The 18,684-nt window shown below is 42.2% G+C and overlaps 1 protein-coding gene across 1 annotated transcript in view; it reads left to right on the top strand.

Moving 5' to 3' along the window:
• LOC138211563 (collagen alpha-1(XXIII) chain) overlaps positions 1-18,684 on the top strand; it is a 127,769-nt gene that overhangs the window by 87,025 nt on the left and 22,060 nt on the right. Inside the window, exons 3-9 of the mRNA XM_069171519.1 lie at positions 3,351-3,395; positions 7,471-7,478; positions 8,683-8,709; positions 15,190-15,216; positions 15,393-15,419; positions 17,610-17,636; positions 18,535-18,561. Of these exons, the coding sequence (XP_069027620.1) occupies positions 3,351-3,395; positions 7,471-7,478; positions 8,683-8,709; positions 15,190-15,216; positions 15,393-15,419; positions 17,610-17,636; positions 18,535-18,561 (188 nt within the window). The remainder of the gene's footprint in view (positions 1-3,350; positions 3,396-7,470; positions 7,479-8,682; positions 8,710-15,189; positions 15,217-15,392; positions 15,420-17,609; positions 17,637-18,534; positions 18,562-18,684) is intronic.

An 18,684-nucleotide genomic window follows, 5' to 3' on the forward strand; every position in this document is an offset into this window, starting at 1 on the left:
TTTAATGCCTCTTCTTTTTCTTCTTCTTCTTCTTCTTCCTTTTGTGAGTTGCAACTGTGCGGCAACATACACACACAGTTATCTGCAGTTCAAATTTATTTAATTGTGTGTTTTAACCATGCTGTCACCAGGGACCTCTTTACATTAGCTCAGCTCAGTGAGTCCAGCATTGTTTGCGTGTCCCTCAGAGATATCCATACACAGTATGTCGTCTTCTTTCCTAACTGCTTGGCAGTTGTGGAGATCCATCATTCTTTGCTGCTTTTTCAACACCTGTAACAGTGAAGGACGACCTCATCATTAAGCATTTGTCCTCCCATCTCAGGCCAAGCACTGCATTATTTCTCTTTGCATCTGTTACTTTTTTTTCCCCCTCAGTCCATTCAATCTGATTATTTTGCATCCCCCCATCTCCTTCACATTGTGAAAACTAACTAACATTCAAGGCAAATGTTGTCTTGTTTTGCATTTGAGCTGTAAAATCTTCTTTTTGAAATTGATAATATTGGGCCGCCAAAGAGAAAGTCAAGAAAGGAAGGATGACTCAAATTGAGATGCAGACCATGTTCGGTACACACACAGAGTAAAACATGATCCTGCAGACCATCTCTTGCTCTCTCCAAAGCACTGTTTCTATCTTGATCTGCTTGTGTGACATTTTCGGACCCCACAATGCCGCTGTGACACAGGAAGTGAGAGCTAAAACCTCAGTCAGGTCGTGGTTGTTCATCTATATCTCATCAGCTATGTGTTCACCACTCTCTTCTTGAACAGGAATCTGAACTACTTCCACCCCCTCACCCCTCCACCCACACACACACACACACACATACACACAAACACACACACACACACACACACACACACACACACATATACATACTCGGCTCTGCAGCACTGCTATTTTTCCCATTAATTCCTCCAGTCAATCCAGTCCTACATCAGCTTGTCATCGCCCACCTCCATTCCCCCTCAACTCTGCCACTCAGGCCCAATCACACTCCCACATTTCAGTCACTCGGACGCCTGCTCCTCCAGCGTTTGGCCACCAACCTGTCGACATGCAGACGGCTGCCTTTTATGTCTCGGAAAAAAAGGTAGAGCAGGCACGGTGAACCATATCGTCTGATGCATATCCCTGCATGAGGAGGCACTTAAATAGCCCAATGCATGTACAGTGATTGTGAAGCCATTCATCCATCCCCACTGATCTCCTTTATATTGTAGTCTTCAGTGTTCTTTTACTCATTTTTGCAGTATGTGCAGAAAAGCCTCCTTCTGTCTCCCTCAGATTAAATTCTTTTACACCCACTGTCTTTCCTCCGCATCGTGCTGGCTGTGGGGGAGAAGCAGAGCCAGCTATGAAATACGGAGACTATTATTGTAAATTCTACAGCCGGCAGATTGTGTTCGCTGGCATCTGTGTCTGAGGTCTGAAGATGTTGAGGTGCTAAATGAGTAAATTTTAAATGATAGTCAGTACGGTGGGTGCACAGCTGTACTCACTCTCCTTTGCTACACTTTAAGTAGTTTTTTTCTCCTTGCCAACAAAGTCCCCTGCGAGTTACAAAAAAATAATAATAAAGCCGATTGGATCAGATAAAGGAGAAGAAACAGAAGAGTTATGGTTCAGTGGAACACTTTTCTCAGGGCCAATCTTCAGCTTGAGTTGAAGTTAACTCTTGTAATGCTCTTTCTTAAATCCTTCAGTTTCCAAGTCATTAATAGCTCATTGCTGTTGCATGAAGGAGGGAAAGAAGGATGAAAGTGGGAGAGGTAGACATGGGGAAAAGGTGGAGGAGCATGATTGAGCTCTCTTTGAAAGGGCTGGCAGAGTCAGGAAGTGATTAGGCCGCTACAATAACGCCAATAATGACAATAGGGAAAACATGCCTGCAGCCACAACCACTTAGCATGAGGAACCAGTATGGTTCCCATTTCATCAGAAGAGCTGGGGAGCATGGACACATAGCGAGAAAGACAGAAGAAGTAAGGCGCTACAACAGAAGGGTTTCAGGTCATGGAGATGCAAATTGAAGGTTTAGTTACTGTTGAGCTTTCTCACTTCACATTCAACAGAAAACAGCTGTTTGCAGCTTGCACCTCTCTCCCGTTTTCTCACTTGACTCTTGACTGTTTTTGTTATTTTTGTTTGGACCATTTCAATAATCTTCCATTCCTCTTGCTAAAATCAACAACTGAGTCGTCCAATTCGGTTGTGGTTTTGGCAAACGTTAGCATCAAGCTACGTCAGATGTGACGTGATGTCACCCTACGTGGCTAAACAGGCAAATTTTATTTCTGAAATATATAAATGATTAACGACTAATTTTTACATCACGGTAATGTGTTTATGTAATAACTGTATTACAATGAAAGTAAATGACCTTTCTTTTTTAACTTTTGGACCTAACTCTTGCGTACCACTAATGGTAATTTGGGAATCCCTTTGTAAGACAAACCTGTGTATCGTGTATAGTATTAGTTTCCCCAGTTTAAGACAGCTGTTACACTGACCTTCGTTCCAGCGACTGTCACATAGTGGATGGGTCGTGGCACTGAGGGGAGCTTTTTCTAATGTAACCTGGAACTCAACAGGGAAAAAAAATGGTCAGCTAAAAATATTCTGTTCGGTGCAGTCATTCTTTATTTCGCTTCTACTAGAGACAACTTTGACAAGACTACAGTTATGAAGCTAAAGGCAAGTTTAGAGGATTTTTGTGTGCCCGATCAGAAAGCTGTGGGGTTTTTTTTCCAATGTTTTCAAGTGCACTATCTTATGAAACAGTTCCTGTGTAAAACTACCAGGGAGACACTGACGCAAATCAGTGGCAGTGTCGAAATGATTCACAGTCTTGTAGCAGAATGAGGTCTGAGCAGAGAGGTCGAACCTTCTACCGGCCACTTCCCCTCTCGTGGTTCTGCTCTGGCCATTTTTCAAACCAGACTTCTCCATCAACAGCAGAAATCCTTTTACCAGAAAGGTGGTGGTAGCAGCTGCATCACTGCAGGGTCAAAGGGAAAGTGGATGGATGAGGCCCAAACAGTAATGATGATCATATTCAGCCAGAGAGAAGGGAAAGTCGGTTTTAAACATGTGTGAAAGTCAGTTCAGAATGAAATATAATCATACGGCACATTCAGCTCTGACACAGTCTCTTTTTTTTTTTTTTTGTCATTTTGTTTTTGTTCCTGAATATGACATTTTAAAACCGTGCCAGCTCACACAAACTGAACGCCAGGCAACACATGACCTCCAGCAGTGAAACAGCAGGAGATGCTCAGTTGTTCTCTATTCATCCTTGCAGTGCTGATGTGGTCGATTTATGGCTCTGTCTGTGTTTCCACAGGGCCTCCAGGGAAACGTGGAAGGATGGGAAGACGAGGGGAACCTGGTAAGTGTTGCTGTCATTGTTTATTTCTCCTCTTTTCCTGGAAGACACACTCTTTCTTCATCTCTGTCTCACACTCTTCCTCTTTTTGCTGGGTGATTGGATAAATTTAATCCAAGGGCTGGTGAAGGCAGTGATCCCAGAGTCAGGCCGCTGGATGATGGGCTGCAGTTTGCCCTCCTCTACGTCCCTCCTCATGAGCGCCGACATCGTGCTAACTTTGGCCATGTGGTTGCACTAACTTTGCCCAGATGTCGGCCGTTCTCGCTGAGCGGTAGCAGCTGCTGTAGTACGAGCCTAATGAGAGTCTCCCCTGCCAATATCACTACCCACCATTATGGTGCTGCTTTTTCTCCCCATCCAGACCACAAAACACTCATCGAGGACAAAACTGTGCAAAGACGTAACTCTTGTTTCACAAAAAGGCCGTCACAACAGATAGAGCGGACGTTCTACAAGTTTGAGTCATCCTGATCTGAAATGCTCCGCCAAATTGTGGCGCGACGATATTAGACGATTTTATCAAAACCTGCAGGATGTGTGTCAGATGGGAAAATTTCCAGTCTGGTTGTGATTCACCGTTGTAGATATTTAAAGATTGGATCCGCCCTTCTGAACATGGTGACTAAGTGGAAGCTGACCAGAAAGCTTTATTGCTCTAATTAGCAAACCCAGATTGTTTCTGAAGTCATCCTACCTTTTCAAAACATCACAGTTTTTTTTATTTGAAATGTTTAGTAATGAGTTGAGGCACAGCTAACTTTTCAGATGCTGTTGTGCCAATTTTTTTTTTTTAACCTGACTAAACCTTTTGCCCTTTTTTAAGCAAATGAGGATGCAGATATTATTTACTTGTTGTTCTGTCAACAAAGTGAACACCAGAGGGGTGTACTACGAAGCGAGATTAGTGGGTTAGCGAGGTATGTTGAGACTAAAGCGTGGAGTGAGACAGTCTTCTGTGGAGTGAGACAATCCTCTGAGGAGGGAGACAGTCTTCTGTGGAGTGAGACAATCCTCTGAGGAGGGAGACAGTCATCTGTGGAGTGAGACAGTCTTCTGTGGAGTGAAAAAGAAAAGTCCTCTGAGGAGGGAGACAGTCCTCTGAGGTGGGCAGAGTGTTCAGAGACCAACAAACCTCTGTGTCTTTCCTCTGTGATTTTTATATGAGGTATAGATTAATTCCATTGTGTTTTTTTACTGATATCATCCTACAACAAGAACTGATTGATGCACTAAAGCGTTGCACTTGTACTTATAAGATCTGACAGTAAACCTACCTCTCGCTTTGAATTATGATTTTATATTTCTTTTTTATTTGCTCCTGTCTGTTCGACACCTCCGGGGCTGCAGGTGAAATGATAAAACTAAAACGTCCATAAACCTGATGAGAATACATCTAATAATAAATTAATGTAATTAAATATGCACATGTAATTACTCAGATCTTCCTGTGCACATTATGGTAAGGTGATATTATAAGCCTTTCAACTTTGGCTACACATTCACATAGTCGGCGATTTTTTTTTTCCACATCCTTCCATCGTTTAGCAGCTGCAGATGTGCTGCTTTCAGTGTGGATTATGTGTTTAACTTTGTTATAGTTTTTTAAAATTATAGTTTACCCCTCATTTTTAAAATATGTCATTCTGCTGTCTGTACACTTGTCTGTTTGTGATTGGTCAGAAACTGCAAAGACCTCTTTAATGTGAACGTGCTCAGAGCCAAAAGCAGAAAGCCTGAGTTAACAGGAAGTCGAGAACCACCGTCGTAGTAGCGATTATCTCTGACGGCGAGTTTCCGCTTTGTTGAGCGAGCTCAGGCAAAGAGACCCTGAGTATGTTGAACTTGCTCCATTGTACACCCCTCAGCAGTGTTTCAGTCCCTCTCTTTCTGACATATCCAGCAGCTCTCAGCTTCAACAATGCTGTGTTTTTTTTCCAGCTCCAATAGCTGAAGATTATTAGTTTGATCATTTAAATTAAAGTTTTTTTCATCTTTTTTTTTTTTTAGATTGGATTCAATATAAATTAACAAAAGAAATATTTTAATTCTTTTAAGTTGATCCAATGCCTTATTTCTCCCAGTGTTCCTCCTCAAGATGTAAATCTTAATCACAAAGACTCAGTAATTCAATAAAACATCTGGACACTTGTTTTTAACAATCATGACTCAAACAGAAGTTATAATTGTATCTTTGATGGGGACTATTTTCAGCTGCAGATTCGGTGCACCAGTGAGCATTCACAGCAGCACTCCGGGGCTGGTTATTGACAAGAAAAATCTAAAATATCACCAGACTTTCTCAATATTCTGTTTACTCTCCAACTATGTCTGAATCATTACGGAAATCACTCTGAGTTCTGTGACTTCTTCAGGCAATAACAAGGTCACCTAAATTACTTTGTTTTTCACCACGGTTGTACTTCCACCTGCTTGGTGTTTCACAGGAGGATAATCATTACGAGAAGGCTCGCTGCTACAGATTTGACACAGGATGCTCTGTATTTGAAAGAGCGGTCGTGGTTCTGTTTAGGTTGTGTTTCCTATTTCGTAGTTATTCATTGACACATTGCTGCCTGACCATCAGTGCGTGGGTAGGTGGTATGGAGAGGCTGTTGTGCCATCCCCTCGCTGATTACTTTGTTTTACAAGACCAGAAGTTTTCTCTGTTCTCTCTGGTAAACAAATGAGAGCGGAGAAGAAAAACAGAAACCTTAATAACAGGAAAAAGGCCAGACGGATTAGTTAGGCATCTTAAAATCAGCTCTCAGTGTCGCCTTGTCTCCTGCCTCCATTGTCCATTTTTTTGTTTTAGTTTTTACTTGCATTTCTTTTTTTCTTCTGCTTGCTTCTTTCTTTCTCATTATTTTACAAACACACACACATACCTGTCTCAGTTTCAGCGGTTATAACTTGTCTCACTGTTTGGCTCTCTGGCCGGTGAATTTGTTTATCTAACTGTCTGGCGTCTAGACACAGCTACACTTGATTGACTTGGTCTTCATGGCTCATAAACACCAACACCTCCCTCCTCTTCTTCTTCTCTTAACTCTCCCACCCCTCATACATCCATTTTCACCTCCTGCACCACTTATCACAAAGTTCACCTTTCCATTGAATCAAACAGCCAGTCTAAAGGCTCCTTCAAGCTCCTCCTTTTTCTGTGTTTAAATTGTAACAAAACAACACAGATATCACACTTTCCTTGATATGGGATCTGCTTTCAATCTCGCTGAGTTTATGTAGATGTTTCATCCATGCTGATGAGTTGTGGTCTATAGAGATGGAAGGACTCCAAATTGAGCCATACACTTTAATTGTGTTAACAATCACATAAATCATGATGGGTTTTGAATTTAGATCAGATAGATTTAAAGCAATCACGGATATAAAATATTTTAATGACAGAAATGATATATTCACTGTGGGGGGTTTATGTGGTTTATTAGCGCACTCTGCCTTGCACTTTCAAGTTAAGTTTTTTTCATAAGAATATTCCATTAAGACCAAGACCACTAAGACCGAGAAGAGCTCTTTGATCATTACTGTTGTTTTTGGTTAGGCCCAGTATGAAAAGCAGAATGTACAATTTGCTGCTGAGGCTCAACATCAGAGCATTTTAATCACATCTGAAAGACTGCCTCAGAGAAATCTCAGAGACGTCTTTTTTATACTTTAAAGAGACAAACAGTTTGCCAGCACACCCCGACCTTTTCACTCCGTGTTTGTCCTCCTCCTAATACACCCGTATCTCCTTAAGAAACAAAGACTTGACATGACTTCATATAATAATGCAAAACATGACCCATGATCCAGAAGTCTGTTTATCATAATGGGTTCACCACAAGCTGCACTGGCAGCAGCTCTAATGAGCTTGTCCTGTACCATATTCAGTTGGTTAATTACAGTCATCATATAATGAACCACATTGCATGTGCTGTTTTTCTGTTGCGTACCACTGTTCGGAGGATTTGATTGCTGTACAAACCAAAAGTTCCTGTAACTCGCACATGCTGCACTCCATGTGTCAATGGAGATTTATATTTTCTAATGTCTTATTTCTCTTTTTCTGTTGCAGGGCCTCCTGTAAGTACAATTTCATCTCATCCAGGTAGTATTGAAATGAACTAACTGAGGTTTTGATATTAAATAATGCAAACACACACACACACTTACACACACACACACTGTGTATCATCCCTCACTGTACGCTGTTGGACAAACTGCAAGTCGAGACAGAAATAATCTTTTCTCACACAGCAGTAAAACATGAACACAGACACACACAAACTTTCGCAGACTCACTCAACACGTGTGCATCCACAGAATATGCCAATAAATGGACCACCAGTGTGTGTGTGTGTGTGTGTGTGTGTGTGTGTGTGTGTGTGTGTGTCATGGTGATGGTCAGGGAGTGGTGACTAGCAGCGAGTTGTTCTCCTCTGTCGGACTGTAGCTCCTGCTGACACCATAACAGACAAATATATTTATATAAAAACACTGCCGCCGTCAGGTTTTGAAATGTTCTGACCCGTGTCAGAAGAGTGATCAATTTCCTCATTTATTTATTAATTTATTTATTTGGTCGGTCCCATGTGGCACTGATCGGTTATGCAGAAGCAGAAATGCTTTTAAATGCACTATAACATTTTCCAGAAACATCAGAACAGAGCAGCGTGTCCAGCTGACGTTTTTTTAAAATCCAGGGAAATGGTTTGATTGGAGAAAACTGTCCGTGCATCTGGTTTTCACTAAGTGTGCATGAAACCTGAACGCACCCAAAATCCTACAGCCTACATCCCATAAATTGATGGGAAGGTGCAGTAATAGAGACACCTGCTCCTCCACAAAATAGCAATCTGTCGGTACCATTTGTCTCAGGCAGGTATATTAGGGGAGAACGATATACTTGTAGAATGAAAACTACTGAAATAAGGATTTGTAATTGTGTTCATGGAGGTTGTTTTTAAAAATATGTACGTAAACAGATGGTAAAATTGTCAGATACAGGCAAACATTGTGGTGTAAACATATGACGACGTCGTTACTTAATTCCAAACACTAACACAGACTGCACATAAAGTAGCTTAGCTCATTCAACAACTAAAGCTTTTGCACGAATCAGTAAAATCTCAACCATGATCCTTGACATCATTAACTGCTTGTCTGCTGTTAGTATTAAAGGTACCAGGTCCTGTGAGTTCATGTAAATCCAGTGTGTTGTGTGCAGCTGTTGGTTTCTGTTCAAACTTGTCTCAGTGCTTCATGCTTCAATGTCTAACCTCACCAGGGCAAAGCTGGACGGGATGGATACCCGGTAAATTAGATTTTTATTTATCCTGTCACTCTTCGATTCACCCAATCATGTCTCTGCTTTAGTAGAGATTTTCTGTCTCTTTTCTTCTCTTAAATTGTCTTTACTCTAATTATCGCCTGTTTCCTCTCCTTATTCCTCCTGCAATTTTCAACACTTATTCACCAGTGATGATGTATCCTGCCCCATGACTGAGAAGTGATTCAAATACAAAGACACTTGCAGTTAAACACAAACAGACACAGATCCCTCAGTTTGGTAAAATGAGATGGCCTCTTTTATCACCCGTTGGCAATTAGAAACATTAAAACCTACTGACTCACAGCGGAGAATAGTAAAATTCTAAATGTGTGGAGTGCATGTGAAAATGAGTAAACATAAGCAGCAGTAGACACAAATCAGCAATCATGTCAATATACCATAAGTAAACATAAACCACAAGATTGTAAACCATACCAATGAACATGTGAAATATTCATCCACGTGGCATCAGTCATGGCCTCTTCAATGAGCTCTATTACTCTTTAAAAAAAAACAAAAAACTGTGTACATCCACAATTGCTCAAGAGAAAACAGGTTAATGATCTCCACCTTTTTCACTAAACAAAAAGCCAGTTCTTATGTTATCCAAAGATGTAGCGGTCCCTAGTGGTCGGTTAGACCATCACGTTTCTCCACAACTAATTAGATGAAGTCAGTTTTGGTTGTGTTTATCAAATTCTCGTCGTCGAATAAGGATACAACATCCTCATGATTCAGGAGCTGATGCTGTATGAGCATTCAGATTCATGAGACCTGCATCTATGCACAGTGGTGTAGTTCACAGGCTATTTGCATGTACATTGTGAGTGTACAACCTTTCATGAGTCACGGTGACACCACTGTCTGGTTGCCACGGTGACCTGCAGTAGTCACCCGACATCGTGTTCCTGGACGTCCTGTCTGGTTGCGTCGTTACGCATGTCGTCTTACATGTCGGTGAACTTTGGGGGCTGCTGCTCTCTCCCAGGCAGGTTCCCATGCAGTCTGCCTGGCACCGCACGGCCCTGCTGACGGGAAATGCCTGCTGCTAATTACACACAGGTGGAGCGAGCGCACAAATAAGTGTGTGCACATTTGTTTACCTGACTGCGTTCATCTCTGTCATTGTATTTATTAGAGTTTTGGCACATTTGAATGTCATTTCATGCTGTCAAACATCTTAATTAAATGATGTCATGTTTTGCTTCAAAGCTTCATAATCTGGTTCATCCTTCCCCGTCTTGTTAGCACAATAAAATCAATCCTCACAGCACTACGTAGATGAAACAACAACTGGAGGAGCTCCTTTTGTAAACTGTAAGAGGCAGCTTCCTGTGTATGAAGTTACAGTGAAACAACAGCAGATTAATCATACTGGAAGTTAACATGGACAGCATTTCATTTAAAAGCAGCAGAGATGATCAAGTTTCAAGCTCTGGAGCCTTAATCGGGCCGTTCTTCCTTTTGGGTAGCGGTGTTTGTGTATCTGTGTCCATATGTGCAGATGTGTGTGGATTCCATCCAACCACCTATGGTGTACGGACATCTCTGCAACAAAGACCAGAACTGTGGAAGTGGTCAGAGGTCCGTGTGTGTCTGTGTCTTGTGTGTGTGTGTGTGTGTGTGTGTGTGTGTGTGTGTGTGTGTGTGTGTGTGTGAGAGAGAGAGTGTTTGATATGCTTTCACACCAATAACTTCATCCACATGCACTGTTCATATGAAGAGCGCAGCATAAATCAACACAAATGAGTAAAGTCAGTTACCGGAGAGCGCTGCGGTGCTGACTGTGTTGTGCCAGAGACTTGTGCCAACTAAACTTCTTTTTTTTTTTTTTTTCCATTGTTAAAACAAACAGCCAGATTGTTTTCCTGCACCTTTTTTTTTCCTGTCCTCTCTCACCCCTGTTATGTCTCTCTGAATCAAATGCAATGCCAGTTGCATTTTAACCAAGCTTTTAATCAAGCTTTTAACCCGCAGCAGCCAGCAGTCTGACCAAACTTTATTTATCCCTTAATTAATTTTAAGTAACTACAATTAGCTCCATCCTGCCCACCTGCACCATTAAATTGATGTACACATTAATGCATGATATTGATATATATTACACTGAAGTGTACTTTGCATCAATGAGCACTGTTACTATTGATACTTCACTATTCTGGATATCTAGTAATATACATGAATAGTACGCAAAACCAAGTAGTTCTATAGTGAAATGTTCCAACTTTTACTTAGTAAGTAAAACATCTGAGTCTTTCTTCCACCACTGATCAGTAGTCATATAAGCGATGTGCATGTTTGATGGTGTGTGAGTGTGCATGAGCTGTGCTTCATTCAGGTGGCATACAGATGTTGAGCTCATCAGAATAATGCATGCAGTAGTTCACTTCCAGTGACTCGTCAGTAACACGATAAACACTGTTAATGAAATGTGGTTTGTGTGTATGTCAAGCATAACACTGTGTTAAGTGTGTGTGTGTGTGTGTGTGTGTGTGTGTGTGTGTGTGTGCGTGTGCGTGTGCGTGCATGCTGATGTATGTTTTCTCTCCTTATGTAACCCTGTCACTTCCTCCACTCATAAATCACAGCCATAGTGGAGTTTCAGAAAAGAGCCTTCCCGCTGTCAAACAATCAATCAGTCAGACAGACTGACAGACCAGTGCAGAGGGGTAAACACACACTCTCACACACACACACAGACACACACACTCTCATTCATGTGCGCAGTCACCAGCGGGCCCAGCCACGAGCGTGTTTATACGAGAGTGCCAGTGTGTGACAGACAGCGGACCTCACTCAGCAGAAACAGGCCGAGGCCTCCATTGTTCTGCCTTCCAGGCTGCTGAGCAAAGATTAAAGCCAGACAGTCCCCCAACAACATGTCAGTAATTTTCTGTCCCAAACGCACTGCTCTCTGGTATGCTTTAGTGTGCTCTTTGTTTCTGCTTGAAGCCACTGTCCTTTAAGAAATACAAGTCATGTGTCACAAATTCTGCACAGAAAGATTGTCAAAGAAGGGTTTGAGAGGAAAAGATGATGAGGATGCCAGATACAACAGTTCTCTTCCCATCTTCCTTCATTTTGACATCACAAAATGAAGTTCATTGAGCCTGAAGTGTGTTGAGACGTCTGCTCTGATGTGCAGACACCAGCGTTTCATGCAGCATCCTCAACAATTACACCCTGCTGGATAATTACCAGTCTGCACCATAGGGAGGGCAATAAAGACAGTAAAGACACCCCTCGCCCCTTTTTCATTGGCCCTGAGAGACACGCACATGCAAACAGACACTCATGCACGAGCCAACGTGCACATTCACACATTCACGAACACAAACACGGGCCCTCCTGCAGGCCAAGTTATTTTCCAGAAATGTGTTCAAAAGCCATATAAGTGGTGGGAATGTGTGTCCAAACTTGTGCTGAAGGATGCTGCAGAACAGGATGCAGACTAGAAATACACACAAAGAACCACACTCAAATAAAAGGGTATTATTTCATTTTCTCCCACATTTACTTTGGGTTTCGGTGGTAATTTCAGGCCTGTTTTCTCACTTTTCTTAAAATTAATCTCTTTAGTTTTTCCCAGTCCTCCCTCCTTCCCTTTATTCTTCAGCCTGATCCATTTTTTGTGGTATGAGATGAAGAGATTTTAGCAGCAGCCCTTCACCCCAACCCTCCAAACCACAGCCCCTCTTGGGATTTTTTTTTTTAGTTCAGCTTGTTCTATTTATGATTGAATTCCAGCTCTTCTTTATGCCTCGCAGACTGTTGTACTGTACATGTGTACCTTGTAGGTACAGAACAGCTATACAAAAAATAAACAGAAATTGTATTGATGGCAACACATCAAAATCCAAATCCCCTGGCTTGTGTTTCATGTATTGTTATTTCTATAACCCCATCTATACCATTTTGCCCTTGTTTTTCACCTCCGTTGCTGTTTTAAGCTAGTATAAGTATATTTTAAAGTATCTTATCATCAGAGGAGCTTCCTGGGGTGCTCCGTCATTGGTTGAGACATGGCTCCAGGTAGCTACAGTAATTTTGCACCTTTCTTCACTCAATATTGGATACCAGTAAGTAGTTTTACACTATATACTTCTTCCTTATGTCAGATGTCCGTTTTATTTTTGAGAATATACATTTTGCAATCATATCCTCAGAAAGGAAAAGAACGGTAGTTGTGCCCAGAGTTCACAGGCCTCTGTGTGGCTTGTTAGTGGCAGTAAATCAGTCTCTTCTCGCTCCGGTTCAGACTCTTGCGGCAGCCGATGACCTCGCAATGTGCACCTCGTCTACTCATCCCGACGAGCCTTGAAGAGCCGGGCGCTGATAAACACTCCCAGATGCAGAGACATCACCAGACGCACACACACACACACACACACACACACACATATATATATAGTACATATAGATCCAGAGATATGGACCCGGAAAGCAAGGAAAATTGTAGGCTCATTCAAATTATCCCACTCATGTGTGACGCGATAAACACAGCTGGCTGCATTTAATAGAGTGCTAAAACTACAAATCTGTCCTCTGCTGTATGTTGCATCCAGTGAAAGAAATAAAAAAAGGATCACAACGTCTCAGCTTTAGACAGTCATAGTGACATTATTGAAGTCCAACTGCTCCCAGTCATTCGTTCCACCCAATTGTCACCCACCTACTGCTGATTTCACAAGGGTCCCCTGATCAAAAAGACGAAGGAAGCCTCAAAGTCTTTTCACTGTGCTTCTTATAACGGACCACAAATGTTTTTGACAAGAGTTTGTAGCCACGCCGGCCCATTATGAAACTGAAGCAGAGCAGCAAATTATCACAATAACAAGTAATGAGAGCAACACATATCACCCCCCCCCCCCCTCCCCACACACACACACACCTCCCTCTTCCTTTCCTCATCTTCCCTCATGTGTCCATCCATCAAAGCCATCGGCGATGACACTGGGAGATTTTCACTATTTTCACCTCGGGCCCGATAGCACCCACAGGGCTGATAAAGCAGGAGATAAAGAGAAAGGGCAAAATTTGTGCAAGCCATTCAAGGCCAGAGACAATGACTTTTAATGACAGTTTCCAGTCTGGAAAGCCAGCAGGACTGTGACGGGTTGAGCAACCCAGGACTCGAGGGATGCTGTAAAAACTGTTAGCTTAACATTGAGTACGGTCGTTAAGGAGGAAGTCAACACTAGCCTTTACCACATACATCACATGTAAGTGTTTTTGGAAAGTTTGATCCGAGAGCCAACTCTTCCTTTATGTTGAAGTAAGGATCTGAAGGTTTGGGTCTTTGAACTGAGTGTTTCTTCGCAGAGGAGGTTCAGCGACTGCTCATCTGTTTTTATTGAGCTAAACAAAGTGGACACTCCAACTGCAATTTCAGCACTTGAGCGAGGTTGAATAGGGACTGTTGGATTATCTCATCATGTCAAACACACACACACACACACACACACACACACACACACACACACGCACACACACACACACGCACACACACACACACGCGCACACACTCACATAATAGATGTGCGGTTGTGTGGCAGATTAATCCAGCTGGAACAAATCTACCCACAGCCCATAATGTTGCATTCTAAATCCTAAATAATTATAAACTACAACGACTTGGCAAGACCTTAATGTAATATATTAGCCTTGTTAACATAACACACAAACACACATATGGGGCAGGATATACATACACATTTATTTTTAAAAAAACAACAAAAAAACTTTCTTCTCTTACTTTTTCACTCTTCTCTTGTTTACAAGCCTGCTTTTCACTGTCCACACTCTAAATGCTCGACTTTCCAAATCTATTTATGGAGACAAGACTGAAACATTATGAATCAGTAACAGCTGGTTTAGGATATTTTAGGGGGAGAACATTGTCTCGTCAATGGATTTAAAACTGTGTTCTCAATGAGATTCCTCATTTGCAGCAGACTCAGTAGATGTTTTTGAAGCCGGCCATTAAAAGAGAAGTTTCACACTTTTGGGAATGGGCTCATTTCCTTTCTTGCTGAGAGTTAGATAAAAAGATTGACACTACTCTCATGTCTCTATGTTAAATATGAAGCTAGAAATATGAGAATGTCGGCTTAGCGAGAATACAGACTGGAAATGGGGAAAGAGAGATAAAAAAAAAAATAGCATCTGCAAAGCTCACTAATCAAAACTTTATAAAAACTGATATATAAAGATGATAGATTATGGTTATATGTAGGGTTGTGTAGTGCTGGGCTATTTCTTTGTCAAGCATAGTCATTGGCTATGCTAAGCTAGCCACCTCCTGACTCTAGCTCCCTTCCCGATATCATATAGCTATAATCATGAGAGTGGTATCGATGCTCTCGGACAATGTTCCCAATATGTTCAACTGTTCCTGCACTGGTTCTGTCAACATGACCCTCAAAAGTTTTTCATAATTTCTCTTTATCTGCCTTCCAACAGGGTCCACTTGGCATGGATGGTAAACCAGTGAGTATCCTTGTAGTCTGATTTGTAAAATATTCTCGAAATGACCATTTGTCATTTTTATTTCTTTGTCCTGTACCTGTAAATGCTGCTGTAGTGTAAAAAATTTCCCTTTGAGGGATTAATAAAATATCTATCTATCTAACAGTTTTATTTTCACTTTGTTTTTCTCCTCTCAGGGTTTACCAGGTCTCAAAGGAAGCCAGGTACACCACGACACACCTGCCTGTCTTGATTTGGTTTTATAACAATACGTATATATTACACTGAAGAAATTCCTCTTCAAAGATCTTTCTAACTGTGAATCCAGGTGGGCATTTTGGCCTGTAAGACAGGTGATGATTTGCTATACCTCATCAATCACTTTTACTGTTCCTTAGGAACGTATAGCGAGTGAGTATAAAACCTACGGTAGCCATCTCATTTCTTGTTCCAGCTCTTAAGTCATCCCCAGGCTCACGGCCGCAGGGGAGTCATGGCTCAACTGAACCGAGGGCTGAAATCCCCTTTGCACTCCCATCCATCAACCCTCCCCTCAAACCCCGTTACAGTCCCAGGCACACCCAGGTGTAGCGTGGAAACGGATCAAGCAGAGCAAATTGGTTACACACCAGTGGGAAAAGCAAGAGAGAGAATAGAGTTTATAACCTTCAACAGAGGCTCTTTAAAAAGCCATTATAGGACCCGCCGCCCCTCCTTCAGCCCGAGAGAGGGACGAGTCATCTGCTGAAATGTAAACCCCTCACAGCATTATGAGAGCTGTTTGAACAGTTCCTCTGCAAACACCATTTAACTGTTGCTTCCTGCTGGGGGAGACCTCAAGCTGTGTCTGCCCTTTAATAGGACTCTCCCCATCACCGAGGGTCTGCTGTAAAATCACAACAGGTGTGACGCAGACCTCGTGGCCAGAGTCGCCTACGAACTCAAGGGACGTAGGGATGAAAATGTTGTAGCACAATATGATTGATTTGTGAGTGGACCTCAGATTTTAGTTTGTCAAACGTCTGTTTAAAAGGTCTGTAATGAACCATCAAGCTGTCTTTTTATGTGCAGGCTAAATATATAAATGTTTTTTTACTGAATGAATTGTAGTACTCACGAAAACATTTTGTGGCAAATGGTTTTCCCCTTTTAAAAATCCTACACATAACACTACAACTGAAATTAAACCTGATGTAGAAATCATCTCACCAGGAAAACTAACTCACCTCTTAACATCCGTGACATATTTAGTATTCTAATATAACGTTTGGTTGGTTTGAGGGAGTTTGAATTGGCTGTAGATTTATAAAATGAAATTCACATCAATACAGTAAAGAAAAAACTAAAACGTGTCAAAATAAAGACGTCACTGGTGTGCAGTCACTTGAGTTAAACCTACCAGCCCCTTCATCTTGTCTTCTGGATCAGTGGATCAGTGAGCGGTGCAGGAGATAAGCTGCTGCATGTCATCATGTGGCCACTCACATTAACTGCTTATCCTTCAGCGTTGTTCTCCTGAACACAATTAGAGCTCCTGTCCAGACAGACTGCCAGACAGCGAAGACAGTGAAAGGCAGCACGTATTAGAGCGGGAGACTTCAAGGTAGATACCGTGGCAGATTTAGGGACACAGGACTGAAAACAAGCAGCCAGAGGGAAGGAGTGTATGAAATACAGCATAGGACAAGTGGAAAAATGGACAGAGTAGAAACATGACTTTAACATAAATGATGACCAGGCTGTGAGAGGTCAAATCTGTCACTTTTAGAGAGACTGTGGCTGAGATCAGAGACGGTTCTAGGCAGGTTTCCACATCCTCTTCGTCTGTCTGTCCTTCACAGTCAGTTCGCGGTTTGTGGTGCCGCCGCATTTGGCGTCCCTGTGCCACTTGTCAGCGGTGGACAGATGGAGACGGGCAGACAGGCAGATGAACCAGGGCACCAAGCGGGCAAACTGGCAGGGATTAGCTCATCTGTGGGCCTGGTGTTCATAAAACTCTCAGACACAAACAGGGACTGTCCCTGTGCGATGTTTGAGATGTTTTTAGTTAGTGTTTACAACACTCCACATCTCAAACATCTAAAGAGTTTTCCTTTGACAGAGCAACTAGTGCAGGAACAAAGAAAATGTTGCTCTTTCAGTTTTATCTCTTAGCAAAACAGTTTTTATCTCTCAAAGAGAAATCTTAAAGTTCATATGGTCTTTCATAAATGAAATATGCTCAGACAAAAGGGACTTTAGATTGAGCAGTCTCTATGGCATGACTGCATTAAGTGATATTACTGGCTTGCCTTACTGTTTGATTGAATGCTCCCTGCTCAAAGTCAGTTGCAGATGCACTATGATGTATGTTGCTCATATGATAACTGATTTATCTTGACCAACTGACTCAGATTATCTCTTCCCTCCTACAGGGACCGGCCGGACCCAAGGGAGAAAAGGTATGCTTCACTGTGGTTTTCAACAGCTGCCATTATACAAGTCAATGTGCTGTATGGAGGGATTTCTCACATTAATTTAAAGCCTTCGGGTAGACACAAGTGTGAGTACACTTACACACACGTCGCCCTCCCACGTTCACGTTTTCACTGTACGTCCATCAAACGAGCCATAGATTACATGTAGTTATGTAGGAGCTCATGTGTCTCCGCACATTCTCACGTCAAGGCACTAAGCAGGTTTACAGGCCTTCCGCAAAGCCCGATGATAGCCAGATGTTTTTCCCGCTCTGTGAACCTCTGCCCAGCCTAAGATGTTAGTGACCGTAAGAGCTGCAAGAGCTGGCAGAGGAGGGCGTGTCATGTGCTCATTTGTGTCCGCACTGATGGGTAACTGTGTGTGTGCGTGTACACATTTTTGCACTCAAGCGAAAATTGTCCAGATAAGCTGAACCACAATAACAACACAACTGCAATAAACAGCATCTGTCAGAACAGGAGCCGGTCTGATTAGCGGTGGCTTCGTCTGACGGCTGATGCCGAGGTTTGGAAAATTGGCTCCCTTCGTGTAATCATGCTTGTAGCTCTATGATGAGAACATGAACTCCTCATCAGGGAACCGACAGTCCTCCGCTCGTGCGCCCCCACTCTTTCCCCATCGATCTCGTCCTGTCAGATGATTCTATTTGAAGCCTATCAAATCATTTGTACAGTGAAGGTCAACATCCTGAGCTGCTTTAGGAACAGATGACCTTTGAGTCGCTTCCTTCCCAGACACAAATAGTCATTTTTAAGCCTGTCTGTCACAGCATCACTACAGTATCTGTTGAATGAGTGATCCTAGGTGGATCTGCAGTGCTAATAATGGCTGACAATTGTTATTTTCCTGTTTTCCTCCAAGGGTGACCAAGGGGATGTTGGGCCAAGGGTAAGTCTTGTTTTCTGTCTTTATCTGAGAAGGTTAGATAAGATGCTTTTGGTTGTTTCTTCATTACTCGGTAGAAAAATATGTTGTCCTTCAACTGTTTTACTTTTCATGTCGTTGAAAATG

Source organism: Embiotoca jacksoni, unplaced genomic scaffold (genome assembly GCF_022577435.1).
Source record: "Embiotoca jacksoni isolate LCO1_2020_lvr unplaced genomic scaffold, fEmbJac1.0.p SCAF_5, whole genome shotgun sequence".
NCBI lineage: Eukaryota > Metazoa > Chordata > Actinopteri > Embiotocidae > Embiotoca > Embiotoca jacksoni.